The following is a 25,369-nucleotide window of genomic DNA, read 5'->3' as shown; positions in this document are numbered from 1 at the left end:
ATAAGAATGGGTTGATTCATTTTGTAATTGCACAAATCATTTTCAAAATAATTAATTTTAAATGGACAAATTATTTCTCTTACATGATTAAAAGATATATTATCTTCAAACTACAAGTTTTTAAATCATATAATAGCTGGAGTGTTTCTATTATAAGCACAGAGATTATTTTTTTCTATATAATATGGTTTGGTTTATGGTTTTATTAATATTTGTAGGCCGCCCTTTTCCCTGAGGGGACTCAGGGCGGCTCACAGAAAGTATATAATACTTTTTAAAGATATTAAGCATAGCTTTTAAAGCCTTTTTTCTTCTTTCTAGCATTCTAGGAAACATTCTTTAGTTTGTTACTTCCATAGTCAAGTCAGATTCCAATGGTTCTGAAAGCTAAAATTGTAAAAACAGGGCATTCCTCTATCATTTCTCAAATTGGGCAGGTTTTCCAGAACAGTATTTGGAAAGAATCTGACACAAAACTTCAGTTTAAGAAACTTCCCTTAAAACAATCATTATTCACCCCTCCCCCCAAAAAAAATACCATGAAACCTTCAATAAAGCCACAAAATACATTTGGGCACCTAGGAAAGAGGTGTAACATCACAAAGCAATTCTGAAAACTCCCTACATCGGAACAACATACACAGAATATTCACATTGAAGAATAGAATTATAAGACAAAAGGTATAACCTGTGACTCCAACCTTGAGAAGGTGTTCCTGGCATAGTGCATAATGCTATCAAAATCATACGCTTCTCCCAGAGAATTCACTTCTCCAGGCTCCATCTTCAAAAAGTTGTACTCCTGGCCTGTAATTCAGAAGATTTCAAACATTTTTTTTTCAAAAGGAAGAAAGGGGGGGAAATCCATAACTCCTTTCATAGGAAAATTAGAATATATTATGGGTAGGTATAAATAGTTGGTTTGCAAAGGCTAACACAGAATTAATTGTGATATATGTGCACAGGTAAAAGCAACTTTCTCATTTTTTTTTCCTTTAAACAGCAATAACAATGTACCTGTTTGCTCATGAACTGAATTACTGATGGAATAATTGTCTGAAATGTCATCTTGGTATGCAGCATATTAAGAAAACTATTATTTCCTGTCACCCTCTGACTTGATTATTCCACGCTTACTTTCTTATTTTCTACAATGCATTGTGGAAACATAAAGACATTGGTTGCAATTTTATAGCACATATTATTAATTAACAATACAGCAGAGACCAGGCATTATAAGGAGGCAGTACCTAGTTGAATTCGGTTGATCTCAAAAAGCCAAGCAAGATCAAATCTGATTGGGACTTAGATGGCCAGCCCACCAGAAAACTTCAGGTCTACAAGCTTGATTGGGAGGGAAAAAATATCCCTGAAGGTGCTACTGACAAACTACTGTATAACTGTTGTCAAAAACTATATGGATGTATTAGTGAAGTCAACAGGAGTTAGACTGGATTGGCAAAAGAAGATTGTATTTTTTCTATAGACCTGAATATTAGCCGAGGTGGCGCAGTGGTTAAATGCAGCACTGCAGGCTACTTCAGCTGACTGCAGTTCTGCAGTTTGGCTGTTCAAATCTCACTGGCTCAGGGTTGACTCAGCCTTCCATCCTTCCGAGGTGGGTAAAATGAGGACTCGGATTGTTGGGGGCAATATGCTGACTCTGTAAACCGCTTAGAGAGGGCTGAAAGCCCTATGAAGCGGTATATAAGTCTAACTGCTATTGCTATTAAAGATTGTTTTTATCTTTATTGGGGATTATCATTATGTACATTTATTTCTATAATTTCTTCAATAATTGTCCTCATCTAGGTGATTTTTTTCCCATTCACAGTACTCCATTCTTGAGGTATCCTTCTTCATTTATTTACATAAACAATTTCTATGGCCACTCATCCCACTACCAGGTCTCTGGGCAGGTAGAAATAAATAACCCCACCAAAAAGAACAATCCAAATAATTAAAATAATTACGGCCACAATAAAAATACAGTATCTTAGAGATCCAATATTCATGTCTTATAAGTCAGTAATAAACAGAATGATATCAACCAACTAGACCAGTGGCCCCCAATCTTTTGGGCACCAGGGACCAGTTCCATGGAGAAAGTTTTTTTCAATGAACCAGAGGGGACATGGTTTCGTGCGTTTCCTGTATCCTTTGAATGGGGCTTCGCTTCCAGTTTCTGGAATGCTGCGACTGATGCTTGTCCAAGAACCAGAGGTTGAGGACCCCTGAACTGAACAACCATTTAGATGAAGAGAAGCAAATAAGGAAGTTGGGAACCAATTAAAACAATGCTCATTTCATTAGGAGAATTACAAGTTTAATCTACAAGATTTAATGCTTATATCCAAAGCAGTTTTTACAAAAATTAACAGATTTTTAGTCACCAAAATATTAGACCAATAATTAGATGCTCCATTCTGATGGCACATCAGATACCTAGACAAGGGGTGTCAAACTACAAGGCCCGCAGGCTGCATCCGGCCCATGATGTGGTCAGATCTGGCCTGCAGGGATGTCCAGCTTTACCCAGTGTGAAGAGGAAAGATCAAGCCAGTGTAACTTTGGCCCCATCTACACAATGCATAAAGGAAACATGCCAGCAGTTTGGGGAGTAGCGTCAAGCTGGCCATGTACACAGAGTTAGCCATGCCCATCCGGTTGGCCACACCTGCCTGACCCCCCGAGGTCAACCACAGTCCTGATGTGGTCCTCAATGAAATGGAGTTTGACACCCCTGTTCTAGATGTTGAAGAACTACAATTCTCAAAAGCTCAATCCTGATGGCAGTTTTAATTTGTGACTTTAGCCTAAAATATCTAGGATACCATCCTAGAATTGTCTCACCTGGTTGAATGTTCTCTCTGATGATGGCGACATGATCATCTCTGTCTGGTCTTGTGTGCTCATGCCAAAATCCTATTACATGTCCCAATTCATGAACAACAATTCCAAACTTATCACAATTCTTGCCAATAGAAATTGCTTGAGGACCATTGCCTCTTCGGCCTACATAGGAGCAGCATCTGCAATTTATGGTAAGAAAAGAAGTGAAGTCATTTGAATGGGCACTTCCAAGAGGGAGCTGAGATCTTTATTTAGTTTTTTAATTTCACATTTTATTGTAGGATTTGTTTTAATAACAGTTTTTATATATAAAAACATCTCCAATTTTACGCGGGAGAAAACCCGAATAACCAAAGACCTACATACTAACACCCGCGAAAACCTCAGAAAACATATATAAACATATATATATTTATATATGTTATATTTGTGCTGATAAATAAATAAAGGGAGACTAGTATAGATCTATTTCAAGCTATTTAGCTCTCATCAGCTAGCCATACCTTACTGGGAATCGAGCCTGTGCTGTATTGCCTCTAAGGCAGATGTGTTAACCATTGAGCCACAGAGCTCGACTCCTTATCAGCCAGCCAGGGTGAAAGATATCTATTAGATTTTACAACCCCCGGTATGATCACTACTTCCATTCTCTGTCCTTCGGCTCGACACAAGCCGAAGGACAGAGAATGGAAGTAGTGATCTTCCTCCCATATTTGGGGATACCGGGGGGTTGTAATGTAATATATATATATAATATATATATATATATATATATATATATATATATATATATATATATATATAGAGAGAGAGAGAGAGAGAGAGAGAGAGAGAGATACACACACACACACACACACACAATACACTAGTATATAGTATATTATATACTAGATATGAGTAAATATAAATATATTATATAAATATGGTAGATTATAATATATATTTATAATATATAAAATATATATTTATATATATTTTATATATTATAAAATATATATTATAATCTACCATATTTATATAATATATTTATGGTAGATTATAATATATATTTTATAATATATAAAATATATAGAAAATATATATTTTCTTAGATGCATGCATTTGTAACCAGGTGCTTTCATATGTTGTATACTAGGTATAATACATATAAATGAAAACAAAATGATTCTCCACACAGGGTCAATTGCAACCTGATCCTGTAATTAAAACAGTATATGCCCCCCCCCCAAAAAAAACTAGCTCACATATTAAAGGTATATGACTGGGGGCTGGTAGTTACTTTTCAAATCAACTGTCCCTGTCATAGGTAGAAGATTCTAATGGGGATATGGTTTTGAAATAAGAAACATGAATCCTTTCACAGTTGAAATTCCTTTTCAAGAAGCGGAGCTGGGGGTCAGGACGAAGGCAGTAAACATAAATATCGTATGTCACTTTTAATCTCCTAAAAAGCCATAAAAGCCTACACAATTTTGGCTAATGACACAGAAGCTTTTATTTACCGCAGAGAAGTCAAGTAAAACTGAATAAAATGTGCTATAATAGTCTAGGTCAAAACTGTAACCTCACATGAAGTTGACACTTATATTCGCTATTGCTTTTTCACAGTTCCCCATTTTTTTTTAGTCATTTTATTAAGATTTATAGGCCGCCCATGAGGGCTTTCTTAATAACTTTCAATATCTTTATGGGATAGAAGACGGCTGCAGTGGTAGTGCTGTAAATTGAAAGCAATTACCGAAGGCATTATGGAGTTGGCAAGAACAAATATTTCCAAACCATCTTTTCTTTATTCTTTTATTTTAATCATATAACTTTTTCATGCTGCAGACATATTTTTTACTTCAGAACATTTTATAAAATGTCCATCACATCCTCCTTAGCAGGCTAATTAAGTGTGGGATAGAAGATGACTGCAATGGTAGTGCTGATATGTATACGCCAAGTCCATTTCTCCTATTGTCTTTTGATATGAAGCTCTTCCACAATAAAATTAAAGGATGAAAGCAAATCATCCAGGCATATATACTGCCTATGTCATAAACTTTTTCAAGAGTTCTTCAGACTGGAAATTATACTGACACGTAGGATTCAGAACAGAATATCGCAATGAGAGCTATTGAAGATCTTTGAGGATTCTACTTAGGTTATCTTGCCCTCTTTCAAAATGTTCTATTCTATTCTAATGTTGGTTATTACCTTTAAAGCCCTACATGGCTTAGGGCCAGGATACCTTCGAGACCGCCTGCTGCCATATACCTCCCAGCGGCCAGTAAGATCCCACAGATTGGGCCTTCTTCAGATGCCATTAGCCAAACAGTGTCAGTTGGCGGGTCCTCGGAGGAGAGCCTTCTCTATGGCTGCTCTGACTCTCTGGAACCAGCTCCCCCTGGAAATCCGGACCATACCCACTCTCATGGCCTTCAGGAAAGCTGTAAAAACTTGGCTGTTCCGGCAGGCCCGGGGCTGTTGATCTCATTGTTGAGGTCCAGCCCCGACTAGAATGAATGTATGAGGTGTTTGTTGTTTTTAAATTGTTTTCTTTATTTTATGTGTTTTTCTTATATTTTTTGTAAGCCGCCCGGAGTCCTTCAGGATTGGGCGGCATATAAATATATTTAATAAATAATAAATAAATAAATAATATTCTTGTTTTTTCTGCAAATGCTTCCTAGTCTGGTAAACCTTCCTCTTGTGTAAAGAGGATATATTTGCTTCCATCATAATCCATATAAAGAAACTGAGATTGTCATGAGACTATAGCCATGATAGCAAACCTATGGCACACAGGCCGGAGGTGGCACACAGAGCCCTGTCTGTGGGCATGTGTGCCATTGCCAGCTGCTCTTCTGGTTTCTGTGCACATGGTTTCCAGCTAGTCTTTGCAGGCGCTGGAGCAGCAGAAAACAGCCTGAAAAATGGCCAAAAACAGGCAGACGTCAGTGGTGGGTTTCAAAAAATTTTGGAACCTACTCTGTGGGTGTGGCCTCCTTGTGGGAGTGGCTTGCTGGTGATGTGACCTGGTGGGAGTGGCTTGCCGGCCATGTGACCTGGTGGGAGTGGCTTGCCGGCCATGTGTTTTCTCTCCCTCCCCACCCCCTCTCTCTCTTTCCTTCCTTTGTCTCCTTGTCCCTTTTTTTCTTTTTTTCTTTCATCTCTCTCTCACTCTTTTTCTTTCTTTTTCTTTATTTCTTTATTTATTTCTTCCTTTCTTTCTCTTTCTCTCTCTCTGTCAGTCTGTCTGTCTGTCTGTCTGTCTGTCTGGGGGGGGCAGTGGTGGGTTTCAAATTTTTTTGGAACCTCTTCTGTAGGTGTGGCCTGCTTTCCGGGTCTACTGGTGGAACCTCTTCTAACCGGTCCAGTAGATTTGACGAACCGGTTCTACCGAATAGGTGCGAACTGGTAGGAACCCACCTCTGGCACACGTGCACCAGCCAGGGTCTTTAGGTTCTGGCGCTCCAGCATGCAAACGCAGGCACATGCGCACATTGCCAAAAAGGTTCACCATCACTGGACTATAGACTTGGGGCTACAGCCACATAACTATTGAAACAGGGTTCACTGTATAATGAAGGTTGTGTGCTACTTTAAGAGATTTAAACATTCTGAAAATGTAAAGCTTTGACCTATTTCAGAAATCCACTGTTTGTTCAGGACATGTAGGTCACATTAAATAAAATCACAATAGAAACATTTTTAATAAGCACCACATTTTGGGAAAACCATTTTTAAGTTAATCATTCTAAGTCCTTAGTACATATAATCTCTTCTTCCCATCTGTCTGTCCCACTATTTCCATCTGCTCCCTGCCTGAGCATTTCAATTCTCTTCAGAACAGTAGTGATACTCAGGTACCCTCCTTTTATGGCCTTTCAGATTACAATTTGCAATAGTTATTTGACAAAAAATCCATGCTTGGTTATAATGAAAGGATACAATTTGGGAAGGGTCAACCCTACTCACAATGGACGAATGGTTAGTGAAAATGATGGAACTTGCAAAAAGGGCTAAATTAATTTCTTTGATCAGAGGGAAAAAACCAGTATCTACATTCATGGCTGCGCGGAAACCCCTTGACAGACTATTTGCATGAAATGGGGGGGGGGGGGATGCACTTATAATTTATGCCCTTAATAATTAGAAAAATTGGATAATAGAAAAAAAAGTGAGCTTTTCTTTTTGTAGAGCAAGAGATAATTTGGTAATTATATTTACTCAAAAGGAAATGGAAGCGTTTTGTATTTCTTTTTATTCTTTCGTTCTGCACTTTTCATTTTCTATCTTTCTTTCTTTGAATCCCTGTACTTTTTATTAATTTGTATTAATGTTTATGTTCTTTGTAAAAAAAGATATATTGTACTGCATACAGAAACAGTATATAGACATATATACAGTGGAATGTGGTTTATATTGAATTGAAACTGTTATGTTGAAAATTTCACACACAAAACTCAGACTCCCCATAAGCCATCAGATAAATTATCAATGCCTGAGAAGCCTATATATAGAGAAGCCTATATATAAGCCTATATATTCCTGCTATAGATATAATTATCTTTTTGTAATGTAATTGTTTTTCTCTTTTTTATATATTTTTCCTCTTTATTCAGAAGGAAGGAAGGAAGGAAGGAAGGAAGGAAGGAAGGAAGGAAGGAGGGAGGGGAGGGAGGGATGGAGGGAGGGAGGGAGGGAAGGAAGGAAGGATGGATTGATTTCTGATGCTCACTGTCAGCTTCCCATAAGGCTGTGCAGCTGAAAAGCTGAGAGGAATTAGGAGGCTGCTCTCATCATTATACAAAGATATAATAATGCTTAAAACAGATCTGAATATTAACAATCAGAGTACATCAAAACAAAACATAGTTAGGCCATAAATCTTATCCATATCTTTTTTTTGCATCCCACAACCTGACACAAATATATAGGCTGTGGGTTTTGTGACTTGGAAGTTTCTCTGATCATAGCCTCTCAAGAAAATGTAGTTCCAGTCTTCTGTGGAGTTGATTTTTGGTCTGGTTCCAGTAGGGTGGCTCACAATTCATTAGAATCCATATCTTTTATATGAACCTACCCGCAAGGGCCGGTATGTAAACACTATGTAGCTTTCTTCATCACTTCTTTCGATGAATGTAACGCAGGTATATTTTTCCCAGTGTCGCATTGCTTGCCTTGAACATTGCTCGTTGGCTGCCTAAAATCAAAATGTGTAACAAAATCAAAACTTTCAGAAACAAAATAAAACATATCACCCCACAATATTAAAGTTAAATTTCAATTTTGAAACAAATGAAAGCAGGAAGGTCTTAAAGACAACAGAATTCTGAAGACAGGTTGGAAGGGCTGGGTAGCAACTAGTGAAATCTTACAAAGCCAGAATCTTTCTTCCAAAAAGGATTTACTCTGCAGAAATACATAAACACATTGCGTACGTTAAACATGTTAACCTAAGGATTTTTAATTACCCATGGTTAGAAAGAAATATATCAACTGTCAGACTGATGCTTCGCAAAACTTGTGGCCACAAAGCTGGACACATAGCCATCAGCCAAAACCTTGTACAACAACATGCTTAATTAGTTTGTCTTAGTGAATTATCATTCATGCATGAAATACACTTCATTTTTACTGATATGCCATTGTCCAACAGCTGTTAATAACATGGAAATAATATGTCTTGGTCTTTTATGTATATGCAAGATAATAAACAGCATTTTGTTGCAAATGCCAGAGCATTAAATTATGCACAAAATGGGAAATAATTTAATTAAATAATGGGCAACACAGTGAAAAGCAATTGGGTTGCTTTTGAATAAATAATTATTCAGTGATTGATATGTTTACTGTAATACCTAAGAAAAAAACTGTTTGTGCACATACACACTTACATACATTCTCTTCACACTATTCTTTTTCAGAGTATGCAATGTTATATAAGGAGCAAAAAAAGGAGTAAACCAATTAAGATTTCAGATAAGAAAGGAATTTTCTTTCTCATACAGTATTTGTTCATGAGCTAATCCTCATTTGTTCTCATTATACAACCAAATCATTTCAATGTACTTCTTTCACATGGACATTCCTTCTATATTTTGTACATATTCATTCAGCTCCCCCTTTTAAAACCCTATCTCTTCTGTCCTAACACACACAAACACACCAGACACACTTGCATTGCCTATCCAATGAAACCTATATCATTTTTATATATTCATCAATTCTCCTGGACAGTATCAAAGTACAAAGATTATTAAGAAGAGACTAGACAGCCACTTGTTTGAGATGGGTATAGGTTCTTCTGCTTGAGTAGGGGGCAGATTAGACGACCTTCAAGGTCCCTTCCAGATTCTATTCTGTTCTGTTCTGTTCTGTTCTATTCTACTTTATTCATGTTTATTACATCTTTCTCTTTTTTGTTAGCTTTATAGTGTGTGTTTATATGTGTATTTGTGTGTACACAGATAGATATAAATATATATGGCATAGGTACATAGGTATAGAGATAGACATATAGACAGACATTCATAGACAGATAAAAAGATAGGCCCATAGAACCTTTTGCTGCCCATCATGTTTTAGGAATTGAAGAATTTACTTGATGGTTGTTAGTAAGTTTAAAAAAAGTGTAGACTAAGTTACCCATCTTAATCACATCACATTACAAGCTGCATTCTCTGCTACTGTATTGCTAAAGACAGTGTGCATCCTTTGTCGATGTGCATATCCCATTTATAGAATTAGAGCCTTGAAATGCACATGCATTCATCATAGTTAATGGATTGCATAATAATGTTGCATAAATAAATAAGGAGTAGATTGGCATCCCAATATTAACACCAGCATTTTCCAACTTCTGCTAGAAGTTATTGAATTACCTGTAACCATTATTTCCACTCAGCAACAGTAGCAGGCAGGAATATTAGTTTATAATGCAATAACATCTGGGAAGTTAAGTCTGGAGAAAAAAACGTGATTTAATACCAATAGAAAATATAGTATGCTACATTCCTCTAAAAGCGAAGTTAGTTAAATTTCTCAACGATCACTTTTCCACAGCTTTAAAATAAGCATAATGACTTATTATATAATTTCTTTTAATGATTCATAGGTGGTCATAACACATGGAAATACATCTGTATCATTCAGATTTCAGAATATGTAAATAATTTAAAATTTGGTATTATTAAATACATTAAGAATATTGCCATTTCATGGAATAGAATAAAATATAAAAGAAGGAACTGTGTTCAAGACAACTCCAGTAGAATTGCTAAATACATATATTTTTCTATTTGGGAAGGCTTAGTTCATGGGTTTGATAATATGTGCCTTGGTCTGCCTTACCAGGTGAAATTTCCTGCTATGACATATGGAATCACACCTCCTGGCCATATTCTTTCTGTGCGTGATGTAGCTGCTCGGGGAAAATCTTTTTCTCTCCATTGTTCCCCTGAGAATGTTAAAGTTGGTCTTGCTTTGTTTTATTTTTTTGTTCAAAACCTGCAATGACATTTATGTTGTAAAAATACCATTCTTAATATTGTGCTAACAATAACATTTTCTTCAGATAAGTGAGCATTTTCCTCTTACGTATAGTCAAGCTTTGCATTATGGTGAATATACATACATACATTCATATGATTTAAGAAATATATAATAACATTAATGACTGTGACTCAATGCTAAGGAACTATTCATCATAAACTCAGTATTTAGAATATTACTTTTCTGTCCTCCTGTCAGCCCTGCTATGCTGATTCACTCTTGGTATTGTAAATATCTCCTCCTCCTGCTTTTTCCCCTTAATACTTATTTAAATAATGTGCCAGAATCATTCCAATGTTTCTTTACCTAGAAAGTTATTTTTAGTTAAGCATACTAATTTTTGTAGCGAATATCTCTAAAACTGCAATAGTTATTTTATTTGTATGCAGAATTTCTTTTCAAATGTTTAATGTGAAGCAAGATAAATGAAAATTTATCTGATATTTTTAAAAAAGCATCTCTAAAGTAAAAGGTTTTGTAGTTCAACTGTATGTGAAGTTCCCAAGCCAAGAAACTTTGCATTGCATTGTTTTGAATTATATTTCTTTATGAACTGAATTAAAGTTGATATGCAGAATAAACTTTTCTAGAAACTGAAATGCCAATTGAACTCAGGACAAATTCCACAGCATGTTTAATAAGGTTATCAATACATCCCCTGTAGACTTATTTAAATAGCTATTGCAAAAGCAAAATCTAAACTTATGAATGGCATGAAAAGCAAAATATATAGCCAATGGCAATGCATCAAGTTTTACTAGAAGCAATCATAAATGTTAGAACACATTTAAAAAAATTAAGTCAAACATCAGTGTTATTTGTAAGGAAAACTATGTTTGGAGAGTAAGTAAGTAAGGAGAGTTAAGTAAGATCTTTATTACAGTCAAAGACCAGCAATATACATTTGTCTTTACACTATATTAAAAAGACTAACACTAAAATATAATTAAAAGTATTTACTTAAAAGTGGATATAACATTATGGTCCAAAGATTGTTAAGGTATGTCCAGATAATTGGTACAAGTGGTACTATACTGTAGCCAATTTTTTCTTATGGACATTGCAGCAGCATAGAAAACTATGTTAAAATTGAGGACATTGGGGTGGCAAATAAAAAGGAAAAATTGATTAGGTAAAATACCTGGGACCAAAACAGATCTCTTTATGTTATGATAAAATATACTGCAAAATATACTGTCCCTCTGCTTGATAGCAACTGAGAAGTTTAGAATATGGATGTATTATAGGTTTGTTTTAAAATTTCAATTTAATTTGATCACAGACAGCATACACATATAATAGGCACTTGTATAAACTGGAATTAGAACATAACTAAAATATTTCATTCACAATTAGCTTATCTACTTACTGTCATGGCTACTCAGAGATTGGACCAAGAAAGGTATGGCATGTCTTATATTGCATGCATGATGAACCAAATTTAAGTAGCTTGCCCATACCTGACTCGATTCTTCTTATCCTGTCTATAAGCTGATAGAGAACATTGCTTTTTTTTGACACCTCACGTTCTTCAAAGCACCTTTTAAAAGAAAAGTAAAAGTAAATGGAAAATTGCATGTGTACTTATAGCAAATGTATTACAAAAAAAGTAGAGGAAGAATATGGAATATTTTAATATTACAGTATTGAATTATTATAACATTTTCCTCCCTACCATAATGATTTTGACTAAGAATGATAAATTATGGTTTTATTTTAAAAACACAGTCTATGTGCTTGGTCATATTTGAGAGGCTGTCACAAAGAAAAGGGGGACAGGCTATTCTCCATTATCCCAAGAGCAAGCCAAGAAGTAACAGATGGAAACTTATCAAAGAAAGATCCAATCTAAAACTAAGGAGAAGTTTCCTGTTAGTGAGAGCAATTAATCAGTTGTTCAGAAGTTGTGAGTTCTCCAGCACCGGAGGTTTTTAAGAAGAGACTGGACAGTCATTTGTCCAGATTGGTATATGGTCTCTCTGCTTGGGCAGGGGGTTGGACTAGAAGACCTCCAAGGTCCCTTCCTACTTGACTAGCACTGATGACTCTTAAAAAGTATTCTTTTCCTTTTGAAGGTATTACTTTTTCACAATGATATTGTCAGGCCTGCATTTATATTCCTTTCAGAATTTTGGCTGCCACACTTTCTATTATTTCATTATGCTGTTTCTTAAGTATAGTCATTGGGAGGGGGATTAGAAGGAGTAGAATTGTGGAATGTATTGTTTTCATTCTTGCTGGAAGTCAAGGTCATCCTTTGTCTCCGCACTTTCACACCTGAACGGAGGAAGCTGGGCATGGACGCCAACGTGGAAGAAGATTGGACCATGTGATGGATTGTGGGTGAGGGGACAAGATTCATGAACTTTTAACTGGGTGGAATTCTGATGTCATTTCCAGTATTGGATTAACACAGATGTGCCTAAGATGTCTGTCTTATTAAATTGGAACAAAAAGGATCCTTTGCCTTGGACTCTGATTTAATTCTGCATGATACTTGGAACGCTGACAGATATGTTGTATGTTTAAATGGTTTCGTTTATGAAAAAGTTCCAAATATATATGTTATTTGTTCAGTCGGATTCCCTTGTAAAATTTTGGGTAATACATTCACCCATGCCTTGGGCCCTCAAGGAACCATTAATTAATGGATAAATAAATAAGCAAACATTCAAGGGCAAAAACATCCTGAACTTTAGAATATTTAAAAACATTTTTGACAGAAATATTTCATACACTTTAAACAGATTATTTCTCAACATCAGTATAAAGGGAAGCTACCATTTGAATACTGGAATAGCTCATCAAGGTTATGAGAGTTTCACTGACAGTTTGGGGATGATGTATGAGTAAGTTATAAAAAAATAAGAGAAACCTTCTATGGTCAGAGAATTATTGTACTAGTTATACTATATTAGGATCTATTATATTAGTTATATGCAAATAAGGACATATTTGTGGCCTATGATGAAATTGGCTTATATGAAATTTAGGGAAAAGATTGAGTAAAATTAAGCATATATAATTACTTAAAAATTATATTTTGGCAAGTGACCTCATCAACTCTTTGCAATTTTCACTTAAAAGCTGAATTATTTTTACCTGATAAGTACTTTAATGATTCTATCAATTTCAAGCCTATCTTATTTAGGAACCACTTGGTGACATCAATTAAGGTTTGCAAGCTTAACAGCATTTTCTGTAAGATATATTGGCTGTGGCAGATAATTCATTAAAAAAAAAATCACAAAGTTAACCAAGAAGGAAAATACTACTTTCCATTTTATGTGATACTAAAAATTGTAATTCACTGACGTCCGTCACAAACGAACAAGAATACTTTTCAAATAATACTGTATATAATATTTATATTAGTTACATTACTTATTTTAACACTTGACTGTGGTTACAACGGATTTTTTTGTAATCACACTGAAACTTTACATTATGTTGCTTCTGACTAATGAACATATACAGTATTATTTGAAACAAATACTTTTTCAAATAATACTGTCTATAGCATTTGTGTTAGTCGCACTGCTTGTTTAACACTTCAGGGTGTTGTAAACTGATTTTTGTTAACACTGTCAAAACTTTTACATTACTTTTCTTTGAACTAATGACACTATTTACTTCCAGCAAACAAGTTTAGTTACCATTAGTAAAAAGATTATGAGTGAATGTTTAATCACTACACTTGTAGCTTATGAAATGCATAAAAAGACTGTTCATTTACATGCCTATTCAAAAGTGAGAACCAGTGAAATCAATGAAACATAGGTTAGCTATTTCAGTAATTCCTCGGGTTTTTTCAACATGTATTCTTCATGTAAATCTTCTAAATTACGTGTTAAAGGGTTACAAAAAAATGCACAGCGCCATATAAGGCAAATATGTTGTGTCACTGCTGAGTATTTACCTAATGCCTTCCACTGTCCACATAGCTGTAGCAAGCCTTGAGAAAATGTTTTGAATTTTGTCTTAGATTTTAGAAGAATGAGGTAATATGTAAGACATTCTTACTCTATGAGCTATTTTGTCATCTTCCCAGAATGCAAACATTTACTGCCCAGTGACGCAACAATCTTTCAAAGTAAGGTTTAATTTAGGAAGTAATGTTTTAAGTGAAATGGTTTTTATTGTTAAGGAAGTCGATACAAGATGCAGTTTAAATAGTATTATATTAATTGCAAATTGTATTGTAACGCTATGCCATCTTGTTTTCATTCATTAAAAATATTCTTTCTTTTTAAAAGTAAAATAATTAATACAAATTCTAAGCATTTTCCTTGATATTTAGGCTCATGACATACAGTATTTGTGAAATATGCAACTTAAAGGAGAACATTCTATTTTGTTTGGAGCTGATCACACATATTTTCTGAACAAAACATGAAGGAAATTGATCTGCTGGATACCATGTACTGTTAAAGATACCAGATTGACTATATCATAATTTTAAGATGTCTTTGGATGAAAAGCAGAAATGCAAGAAATACAAATATCATTATTTCCCTTACCTCATGATACTAGCAGAGAAATTAGACCGAAATGGCGCAAAGCTAAATATTCAGTGATAAAAAAGATGGCATTGATTTATATTTTAAATCAGTCTGTAAATGAGGTCAGATATGCTATTAATTAAAAAACAGATTAAATTAAGAAAAAATAAGTGATGGTAAGGCAGTATAAGAATATCTACTCACCATATTTTAGTTATTTATTTATCAAATGTCTACATTGCCCATCTGATTTAAGTGACTCTAGATGGTTTATATAAATACAAATTAGAAATTGAGGTAAAGATGAGATGTTACAAGTTAAGAGGGCAATTCGGGCAATTTTAGCTATGATGAACTTTCAAACTTATATCCGAGCCGAGGTGGTGCAGTGGTTAAATGCAGCACTGCAGGCTACTTCAGCTGATTGCAGTTCTGCAGTTCGGCTGTTCAAATCTTACCGGCTCAGGTTGACTCAACCTTCCATCCTTCCGAGGTGGGTAAAATGAGGACCCAGATTGTTGTTGGGGGCAATATGCTGACTCTATAAACCGCTTAGAGAGGGCTGAAAGCCCTATGAAGCGGTATATAAGTCTAACTGCTATTCCTATTGCTATTGCTATCCTTCTATACAACTTCTAGATTGAGGTATGAGAAGCTCTGACATCTATATTCATTTGTACACAGACAGATACTCCTATTACTTACTGACCTGGAACCAAATGCCCTCTTTGATGGCATTTAGCAATAAATAAGTATCACAGATAAAATTTACTTCTTTTTGATACATATTGTTTTATATTTTTAATTTATTTTTTTGATTTTAAATATTTCTTCTGCGCCAGAGAATAAAACAAGGATTTATTGTTTAGTTAATTATTTTTCCAACTTTTTTGTGATCATCGACATCATTTTACTAAGATTGTCTGCCAGCAATACTTCTTTAAGTTTATTTATTTATTTATTTATTTATTTATTAGACTTATAGACCGCTTCATAGGGCTTTCAGCCCTCTCTAAGCGGTTTACAGATTTTTAGCAAATGAGTCAGCAAATTGCCCCCAACAACAATCTGGGTCCTCATTTCACCCACCTCGGAAGGATGGAAGGCTGAGTCAACCTTGAGCCGGTGAGATTTGAACCACTGAACTGCAGATAACAGTCAGCTGAAGTGGCCTGCAGTACTGCACCTAACCACTGCGCCACCTCGGCTCCTAAGGGAGTTCATAGTATCTTCATAGTATCTAGTAGCCTTATCTTCCACTGGGCTCTTTTTAAGATACTTTTAAAAAAATCAGTCATCATACTTTTTACAATGACTTTTGCTTCATTTTATGCAACCAAAATGTTTAAAACTTCACCTTCTTTATTATTGGCAGTGTGATGGCTCAGAGTTTATGATGATGAGCTTGACAGCTGGCAAGATGACATCCTGGGTTTGAGATCTGAGTATTATGCGACAAGTTGAAAGCCTGTATTCACTTAGCTCCTGCTTGTCTACTTGCAACTGCAAGTAGACACATAGGTAACACTTCTGTAGCACTCCACAATGTCATGCTGACCATGTGACCACCAAATGTCTTCAGACAGCGATTACTGATGGACTTGCAATGGAGATGAGTGCCGTCCCCTATAACGGGCAATGACCTAGCAGAGTAAATCTTCAGCGACTCTTTTCCTTTCCCTTTCTTATTATTACATCAATCTGATTTTGCTTCATTAACTATTGAATCATTTGTTCTTCTCCCAGCCCATGATATTCTCAACTATTTGTCCTGCATTGTTGCTCAGATGGGTCAGCTTGTTTTCATAGTAGTAATCTAGTTTTCATAGCGATAGGTACCTTTGTGGTACAGCATGATGTCACTGCACTGCATTTTTATATTATATCAAATAGAACAGTGGTCTTTCTCCAAAGTCTCTATTTCATAAGCACCTTAACTAAATGGCTACATTTATTAATTAACTGAATGAATAATATATATTATATTTATTTGCAAACTTATAATTATTCACAACCAATAATACATTACACATCCCCATTACAAATATATACAAATATATATAATATATACAAAATTCTGAATATATAAATGAATAAAAAATGTTTGTAGCTTACCAGTATTATGTCCATTTTTTTCCCTCTGGAATGTTGTGTAAGATCAATTGTCCTATCAATCTGAAAGATTTTAAGTCTTCAACATCTAAGGCAATATCTCCCCAAAAGACAGCTTAAAATACAAAAAGAAAGCTTAATATAAATATATTAAAAGTAATATCATACAATTTTTATTTGAAGTCTATGACTAAATCACACATATATCTTTAAGGATACTTTGATATATTGAAATCAAGGATCTTTGCTTGCTTAAAGTTCTCTTGCAAACATCATTATTGTGAAAAGACGTTATAATGACAAGATAAATTATACAGTTTAAATGCTACAGTGTTACAGAAGTCTTATTGTTATAATGACTTTGAATGTAGGTGTTCTAAATATATTATTCTATACAATAATGAATATTTGAGGATAGGAAGTTAAAGATACAAATCATTAAGAGAAAAAAGAATTGATTAAAACACTAGATAACCAATTTCGTTGTATTTAAGTACAATGACAATAAAGATTATACTTATACTATATGGCTATAGAAAAGAGATAGCATGTAAATATAATTCTTAATTTCTACATAGTTCCTTGGTAAAATAAACACTTTGCAATAATTAAAATATGTTATCCTTTTTTTAATCAATAAGGAAACATTTTGTTCAGTGGTGGGTTGCAGGCGGTACGCCCTGGTACCGGTGCCTGCCCAGAGCATCAGGTACCGTTCTGTACCGTTCACATGGCGCGTACAGCATCTGCGCGATGCTCCCCGAGCAGCTGGAGCATTGCGGAGACTCATAGAGGTGTCACTGGAGGGTACGACGCATGCACGCGCTGCACGCATTCATGTGGATGGCACCGGGCCCTGTTGCAACTGTAATGGTTGCAACGTGATCCGGAATCCACCACTAATTTTTTTCTTAAAATATATAAGATTAAACATTTTAAATTTCCCAATATATTCTGTCACAAATATAATATTTTCAACAAGTTTACTATGCAATATTGTTTCAATGTTTTATCAATGTTAACCCTATCAATCTGTCAGCAGAATAAATGATGGCAGCACCAGCGGTGGTCTAGGAGCAGCGGGAGCACTTAGTAGTGGCAGTAGTATGCAGCAGCAGCGGCACTGCTTTCCTGGCGGCGGTGGTGGCGATTGGCGGCAATTGGCAGTGAGGGAGCCAGCAGAGGCGGCAGCGCTAAGTGGAGCCTCCAAAGGCCAGTGCTAGGCAGCGCTGTGACCAGGGAAGCCTTTGCAAGCCGCAGGCAAAACCAAGAGGTTGAAAGCCTCCAAAAACCCTGGCAGTCCCTCTCAGGAAAGCCCTGGGGCTAATTGAGAGCCCTGGCTCCAAGAGGAGCTATTATCGATTATATGTCCTTCCCTAGGAGTTTGGAGGTAAAACTTTTCAGGGAGAAGCCAATTGAAACAGATTAAGGTAGCCAATTCAGTAATTTTAAATAGATAAATTGAGGAGAGAGCAATTAGCACAGCCAGTTCAGTGGTGGGTTTCAAAAATTGTTGGAACCTACTCTGTGGGTGCGGCTTCGTTTGTGGGAGTGTCTTGCCACCTATGTGACTGGATGGGAGTGGCTTGCCGCCCATGTCACCGGATATGAAATTATGAATTAGTACTTAGGTCGGTCCAAGTAGCTATTCAGAAACTCTGGCATTGAAGCATGCAAGTCTTTTTTTTTTTTTTTTTTTAAATGTATATTTTATTATGTTTTCATTCTATACAATCACATATTCACTGTGCTTGATCAGGGCATATGACATTGAATAATAAACACGGCCCTCACTCATATAGAAAATGCCCTCTACAATACAAACCCAGTATACCACCTTGGCCTGCCATACACCCTCTTTCAACCCCCTCCAACTTTCATTCTTCCTTCTCACACCCCCCTCTACGCCTACTTCCCCTCCCCTTCTTTCTAACCCTATCACTCCCTCTCCATTCCCTCCCTCCCTTCTCCTCCTCCTCTCTCTCACCCTCTCCACCCTCCTTCTTCTTTCACTCGACTCTTTCCTTCGGTATCTATTACCTTCCAGTATATTCGGTTTGTACTATTTTCGCACTAACATTGAAAAGCCACAGTATACAAATACAATCATGGAATTTAACACATATTGTATTTCCCCCCTCCCCCTCCCCCTAAATCCCCACCTCCCTTCCCTCCCCCCGACTTCCCAAAGACCATACGTGGTATAATTTTTGAACAATCACAGTCTGAAATATCTCTACATTGAACTCAGCTTCTTACTGTTACCCAAATTTTAAACAATTTATTATTACTGATACTAAGCATAAGCTATCTGGAGTTTTTTAGTCCCATATTTACTTTTTATGTAATCAATCCACTTTTTCCAGTCTCTTTTGTATCTCTCGTTTGAATGTTCTTTGAGATATGCTGATTTTGGCCATTTCGGCTAAGTTCATAACTTTCAAAGTCCATTCTTGAATGGTGGGTAAATCTTTCTTCTTCCAATACTGCGCCACCAAGAGTCTTGCTGCCGTTATTAAATACAGGATCAAATTAGTCTCTGCTACTGTAAAATCAATGCATATACCCAGTAAAAACAGCTGGGGGGTAAATTTTATCCTTCTTTTAAAGATGTTTTGCAGGATCCACCATATTTTTATCCAAAATGCCTTAACATTACGACATGTCCACCATATATGAAAATATGTAGCATCACAAGAACCACATCTCCAACATTTAGGTTGAACATTTGGATACATAGAGGCAAGCTTTTTAGGATCTAGGTGCCATCTATAAAACATCTTATAAAAATTTTCTCTCAAGTTTTGTGCTTGTGTAAATTTCACATTTCTTACCCAGATTCTTTCCCATGTTTCAAGCATTATTGGTTCCTCGACATTCTGAGCCCATTTTATCATACAATCCTTAATCAGTTCCGTTTCAGAATCCATCTGTACTAATACATTATATATCCTCTTTATATGCATTGAGCTTTGATCTCTTATTTGTTTAAACAGATTATCCTCAACTTTTACAAAGCCAGTTTTTTGATCTGTTTTCCACCTAGCTTGTAGTTGACCATACTGAAACCACGTTTGAACTACCTTCTCTTCTTTAAGTACCTCTAAAGATTTTAGTTCCATCACCCCTCTTTCTGAGATAAGAAGTTGTCTATAGGTGGTTCTATCGTGTTTTTGTTCTACATTCATATTTCAATTGCATGTCTAGGAATTGCCCACATGGGCACTTTATCATTTAGTTTATGTTGATATTTTTTTCCAAACCCCGCAATAAAGCATTTCTTAAGATGTGATTTTTAAATTTCTTATCCGTTTTTTGTTAAATAACAGGTAAGCATGCCAACCATATAACAAATCATATCCTCGATATTCAAAATTCTGTCATTAGTTAGATGAATCCAATCACTAATTGCAGATAATGCCACTGCGTATAGTATAATTTAAGTTAGGTAATTTCAATCCTCCTCTTTCACGTGCATCTTGCATTATTTTCATCTTTACCCTCGGCTTCTTTCCTGCCCACACAAATTTGTTGATACCCTTCTGCCATTCTAAAAGATTCGCATCTCTTTTAAGTATTGGTAACATTTGAAAAAGAAATAAAAATTTTGGTAAAATGTTCATTTTTACTGCCGCTATTCTACCCAGCAAGGACAAATGCAGTTTTTCCCCCTTTTCAACTCCAACTGTGTACTATGCCAAAGTGATTCATAATTATACTTGTATAATTTCCCATTTGAGATTGAGATAAACTCCAAGATATTTAACTTTTTTAACTACCTCACATCTTAGCGTCGCCCCCAGTTCTTCCTTCTGTTTGATAGTCATATTTATAGCTATTATTTTGGTTTTTCCTAGATTTTTTTAAATCCCGAGACTTGACCATATTGATTGATCGTATTCAATAATACCCTACTAGATTCCTGCGGTTGTTCCAATTTATAACCAGATCATCCGCAAATGCACGAATTCTATATTCTTGCTGTCTAATTTTGATCCCTTTTAGACCGCCCAGGCCCCGTATCTTATTCAACAGTATTTCCAAAGTTATAATACAATAATGGGGACAGAGGACAGCCCTGTCTTGTACCTTTTTCAATTTGAAAGGAGTCTGTCAGACTTCCATTGACAATGATCTGGGCTGTTTGCTGCTGATATATTGCACCAATTGACCGTAAAAAGCCATCTCCTATCTGCATTTTTTGCAATGTCTTCAGCAGGAATTGCCAATTAACTCGATCAAAGGCTTTCTCCGCATCCAAAAATATGAATGCGGCCGGGATTTGATTGTTCTTTCCCAGGTATTCTAAAGCGTTGATAATTAATCTAACGTTATCCTTCATCTGTCTGCCCTGTATAAAACCAGTTTGATCGGTATGTATCAGTTGCTGAGTTACCCCCATTAGCCTATTTGCTAAATTTTAGTAAAAATTTTATAATCTACATTAAGTAATGAAATAGGTCTGTAATTTTTTGGTTGGGTGAGGTCTTGATCTTCTTTGGGTATCAACGATATGAACGCAGTCTTCCACGAGGGAGGCACTTTCCCTCCCGATTGAATTTTATTGAATAGTTCTCTGAGGGGTTCTACCATTTCTAACTGTAGATATTTATAATAAACAGCTGTTAAACCATCTGTGCCTGGTGCTTTCCCTAACTTTAGTTGTTTAATTGCCTGCAAAATTTCCCCAGAGGTTATAGGTTGGTTCAGCTTATGCCTATGTTCTTCTCTGACTAGGGGGATTTTCTCTTTATCTAGGTATTTGTCTATATCTCCGTCCTTAATTTTATCCCCTTTATACAACTCTGTAAAAAATTCCCGAAATACCTTTTGAATCTCTTCCTGTTGAAACACTTCCTTCCCTCTGTGACACAATTTGGTTACATTTCGAGCTTTCCTTTTTTTTCTAATCTGATAAGCCAACCACCTACCGGGTTTATTTGCATTGCAGAAAGTATTATGTTTAGCATATAATAAACTAGTAGCTACCTGGTCAGAGATCAGCATATCAACTGAGATTTTAATATAGCAATTGTTTCCCTAATCTTTATCTCCTGGATTCAATGTTAATTCTGACTCTTTCCCTTTAATTTCCTCTTCCAATTCTTTTCGTTTTTGCCCTTGTTTGTATCTATGTATTTTATTTATATTCATTAATACTCCTCTCATATACGCTTTGCTTGCATCCCATACATATTCCAAAGATGTACCCTTGTTCATATTGAAGACAAAATATTCTGATAGCAATTTTTTACAATCATTAACATACTTTTCATATCTAAATAAGTTTTCATTCAACCTCCAGGACCTTCTTGCCTGGGCTACCCTTCCCAATTCCATCCAGACTGGATTATGGTCTGAGAGAGCTCTCGCCATAATCTTTGTCTTCTTCACCCTACAAAGTAAATCATTTGTAATTAGTATAAAATCAATCCTTGAAAGATTGATGTCTATTGGAAAAAAGGTAAAGTCATATTCTTCTGCATGCCTCTCGCGCCAAGCGTCTCGCAATTCAAAGTCGTCCAGCATGTCAAAAAAGGGTTTGGGTAACTTAGCTCGAAATTTGGTGTTCAGGCGAGCTGTCTTCTTATCTCTTTTGGTGTCGATCACGCCATTCCAGTCACCCATTAATACAAGACTCAAAATCCCACTGTACTAATTTAGCATGGAGATTTCTATAAAATCCATCTTGTTGTTGATTAGGAGCATAAATTCCCAAAAGTAACGTCTTTTTCCCTTCTAAGATTAAATCTAATGCAATATATCTTCCAAAGGGATCTGCTTCAATTAGCTCAGCTTTAATGTCTTTTCTTAAATATACTACTATGCCATTTTTCTTTTCCATGGCTGAGGTCGCAAAATGTTGGCCCAGTTTGGGGTTAAACAAATATTTTTGATCGGTTGATTTGATATGAGTTTCTTGCAAGCAAATTATGTCATTCTTAAACTGTTTAAGATAATGAAATATTTTCTTTCTTTCTGTGGGAGTTCAATCCGTTAACATTCCATGTCAAAATCTTAGTTGTCATTTTTGGTTGCCTGAAGCTTTTTTAGAGCCTCCCGCAAGGCCTGTCTCACCTTTGGTTTGGCTCCTCCCACAGCTTCTGAGCTTGTTGCAGTAGCTCCTTGGTCAGTGGCCAATGATTGTTGAGATTGTTGCATAGTAGCTTGTTTATCCGTTTGTCTGGTGGTCTTGCGGTTGGATCTTTTTTCCTTGACTCCTTGCCCTTCCGGAAGAGGGAGATGATACATTTTATCTGATGGTTGTGTGGTTTGCTGTTTATCTTGTTCGTCTCGTGGTTTTTCACCATATCCCGAAGGTTCAGGATATCCCATCTTCAGAATCTTATGATAGAAATCACGAGCTTTCCATACAGAGCTGAGACGATATCTTTGTTTGTCCATTGTAACTATAATACCGAATGGGGCATCCCATCTGTACTGTATCTGGCGCCTTCTGAGCTCTTCCACCAGAAAAGCGTAATCTCTTCTGGCTCTTAGCATCTGAGGCGGTATTTCTTTCAGAACAATCAGGTCCTGTCCACCAATTTGAAGCTTAGTATTGTAGGACTCTTGTAGTATCATATTTCTAGATTCTCTTGTAACAAAGTATATTACCACGTCTCGGGAAGTTGCCTTTGTTTTGCCGCCCATGAGTTAACACGAAAAATCCTGTCAATCTGCCAATCAAAATTGGATCCCGGTTTTCCCACCAGACGGTCAAAAGCTTCAGAAAACATTTGCTTTAAGTTCTCCTGCTTTTCTTCACGCAGCCCCCTCACTCTTAATGCAAGCTCCATCTGCTTATACTGTATCATAATAATTTGTTTTTCAGCATTATCAATTTTTTGTTCCACCACTTCAGTTTTGGATATCAGGTTAGTTTTAGCTTCATTGAGAGTTTCTAAATTATCTTCCATTCCAGAAATATATTCTGTTATCACATTTACAATTCCCATCATATTATCATTCATTTTAGTGACCCTGGTATCGAATTTGTCATATAGAACTTCCATCTCATTCCTTATTTCATCTTTGAAATCTTTAATCATTTCTAGATTCTGTTCTCTGAATTCTTTAAACATTTCTAAGTTCTGTTCTCTGGATTCTTTGAACATTTCCAGAAAAAATTCTTTTGTTAGTACATCTCCACTAGGGGGCATAGATGGTGGGGGCTGCAACTTTGTGCCAGGTATGGGAGACGTTTTCGGAGGTAATTTAACAGAGGTTGATTTGGATGCCATTATATTTGGTTTTAATTATTTATTCTAAATTACTAATCCACTGTGCTATGTGGAGAAAAAAATTCCTCCCCCCCTTTTTTCCCTTCTTTTTTTTTTTTTTTTTTCCCAAGGGGTTTTACGGAGGATTTCAAAAGAGAAAGTCCATTTAGAATGTTTGGAATGTGTCTGAGTCAACAAAGTCTTGAAAGCTTTAAGGGAGTAGCTCTAATTAAATTATAAGAGATTATTTCTTTACTTCTGTAGCAGGAAGCCGGAGATAACAGATGCAGAAGCTGTAAACGCCATTTTGAAGACAATTAAGCAAAAGAGGTTTTTATAACATTGAAGCTGGTATTTCAGATAGAGAAAAGATTTTAAAGTTCACAAGTTGGTCTTTGCTCATATTGACTTTTAATAGTCTCTTTTCTAAAGATTGTCCTGAGGGGGAGGGGATCCTGTCTCGTGCTGTGAATAACAGCTGCGAAGTTCAGGTCGGAGTTGAATGACTCAGCTTTGGGTTGATTCTCCCCCTCCGTCCACAGCTCACAAAGAAACAAACTGTGAACTTCAAAGAAGATTCTTACCAGCTGAGATTCCTCACTGCTTTTTTCTTGTCTGAAAAAAGAGTTATCTTCTTGATATTGAGTAGATAACGATCCTGAATTCTGGGGGCAGCTCTGTTAAGCTGCCGACCGGCGACAGGCCACTCCCCGGAAGCCCAAGCATGCAAGTCTTAAAGCTGTCAAGTTACAAGATCCTTGCCAGTGGTGGGTTTCAAAAAATTTTTGGAACCTCTTCTGTAGGTGTGGCCTGCTTTCTGGGTCCACTGGTGAAACCTCTTCTAACCAGTTCGGTAGATTTGACGAACCGGTTCTACCCAATAGGTTCGAACTGGTAGGAACCCACCTCTGAGCCAGTTCCAATCGAACTCAGTCTAAAAAAGCAGGAGGACACTCCTCAGAGGTGATGACATCACTTTGGTAGACTCAGTTCTATTAGTTACTGGCTGAGTTAACCCATGCATAACCGCTGTCTCCACCAATTTTGGAGAATGGTGAGAGGAAACTCAATTTTTTATAATCAGAGAAAGAAGAAAAGAAAATGTATAGTTCAGAAAGAAAGTGAAGAGAAAGAAGG

General features: G+C 36.1%; 1 protein-coding gene across 1 annotated transcript in view; it reads right to left on the bottom strand.

Annotated features, from left to right (window-relative positions):
* The window catches only part of LOC116513564 (tolloid-like protein 1), a 140,784-nt gene that overhangs the window by 40,973 nt on the left and 74,442 nt on the right, over positions 1-25,369 (bottom strand). The window contains 10 exon segments of the mRNA XM_032224706.1: positions 702-807; positions 2,854-3,038; positions 7,932-8,020; positions 8,022-8,044; positions 10,190-10,324; positions 10,327-10,350; positions 11,856-11,935; positions 17,009-17,037; positions 17,040-17,086; positions 17,089-17,124. Coding sequence (XP_032080597.1) covers positions 702-807; positions 2,854-3,038; positions 7,932-8,020; positions 8,022-8,044; positions 10,190-10,324; positions 10,327-10,350; positions 11,856-11,935; positions 17,009-17,037; positions 17,040-17,086; positions 17,089-17,124 — 754 coding nt within the window.

The sequence above is a fragment of the Thamnophis elegans genome, chromosome 9 (assembly GCF_009769535.1).
Source record: "Thamnophis elegans isolate rThaEle1 chromosome 9, rThaEle1.pri, whole genome shotgun sequence".
In the NCBI taxonomy this organism is placed as follows: domain Eukaryota; kingdom Metazoa; phylum Chordata; class Lepidosauria; order Squamata; family Colubridae; genus Thamnophis; species Thamnophis elegans.
Note: the sequence above shows the minus strand (reverse complement) of the source record. Positions and strands in the feature narration are given on the sequence as shown.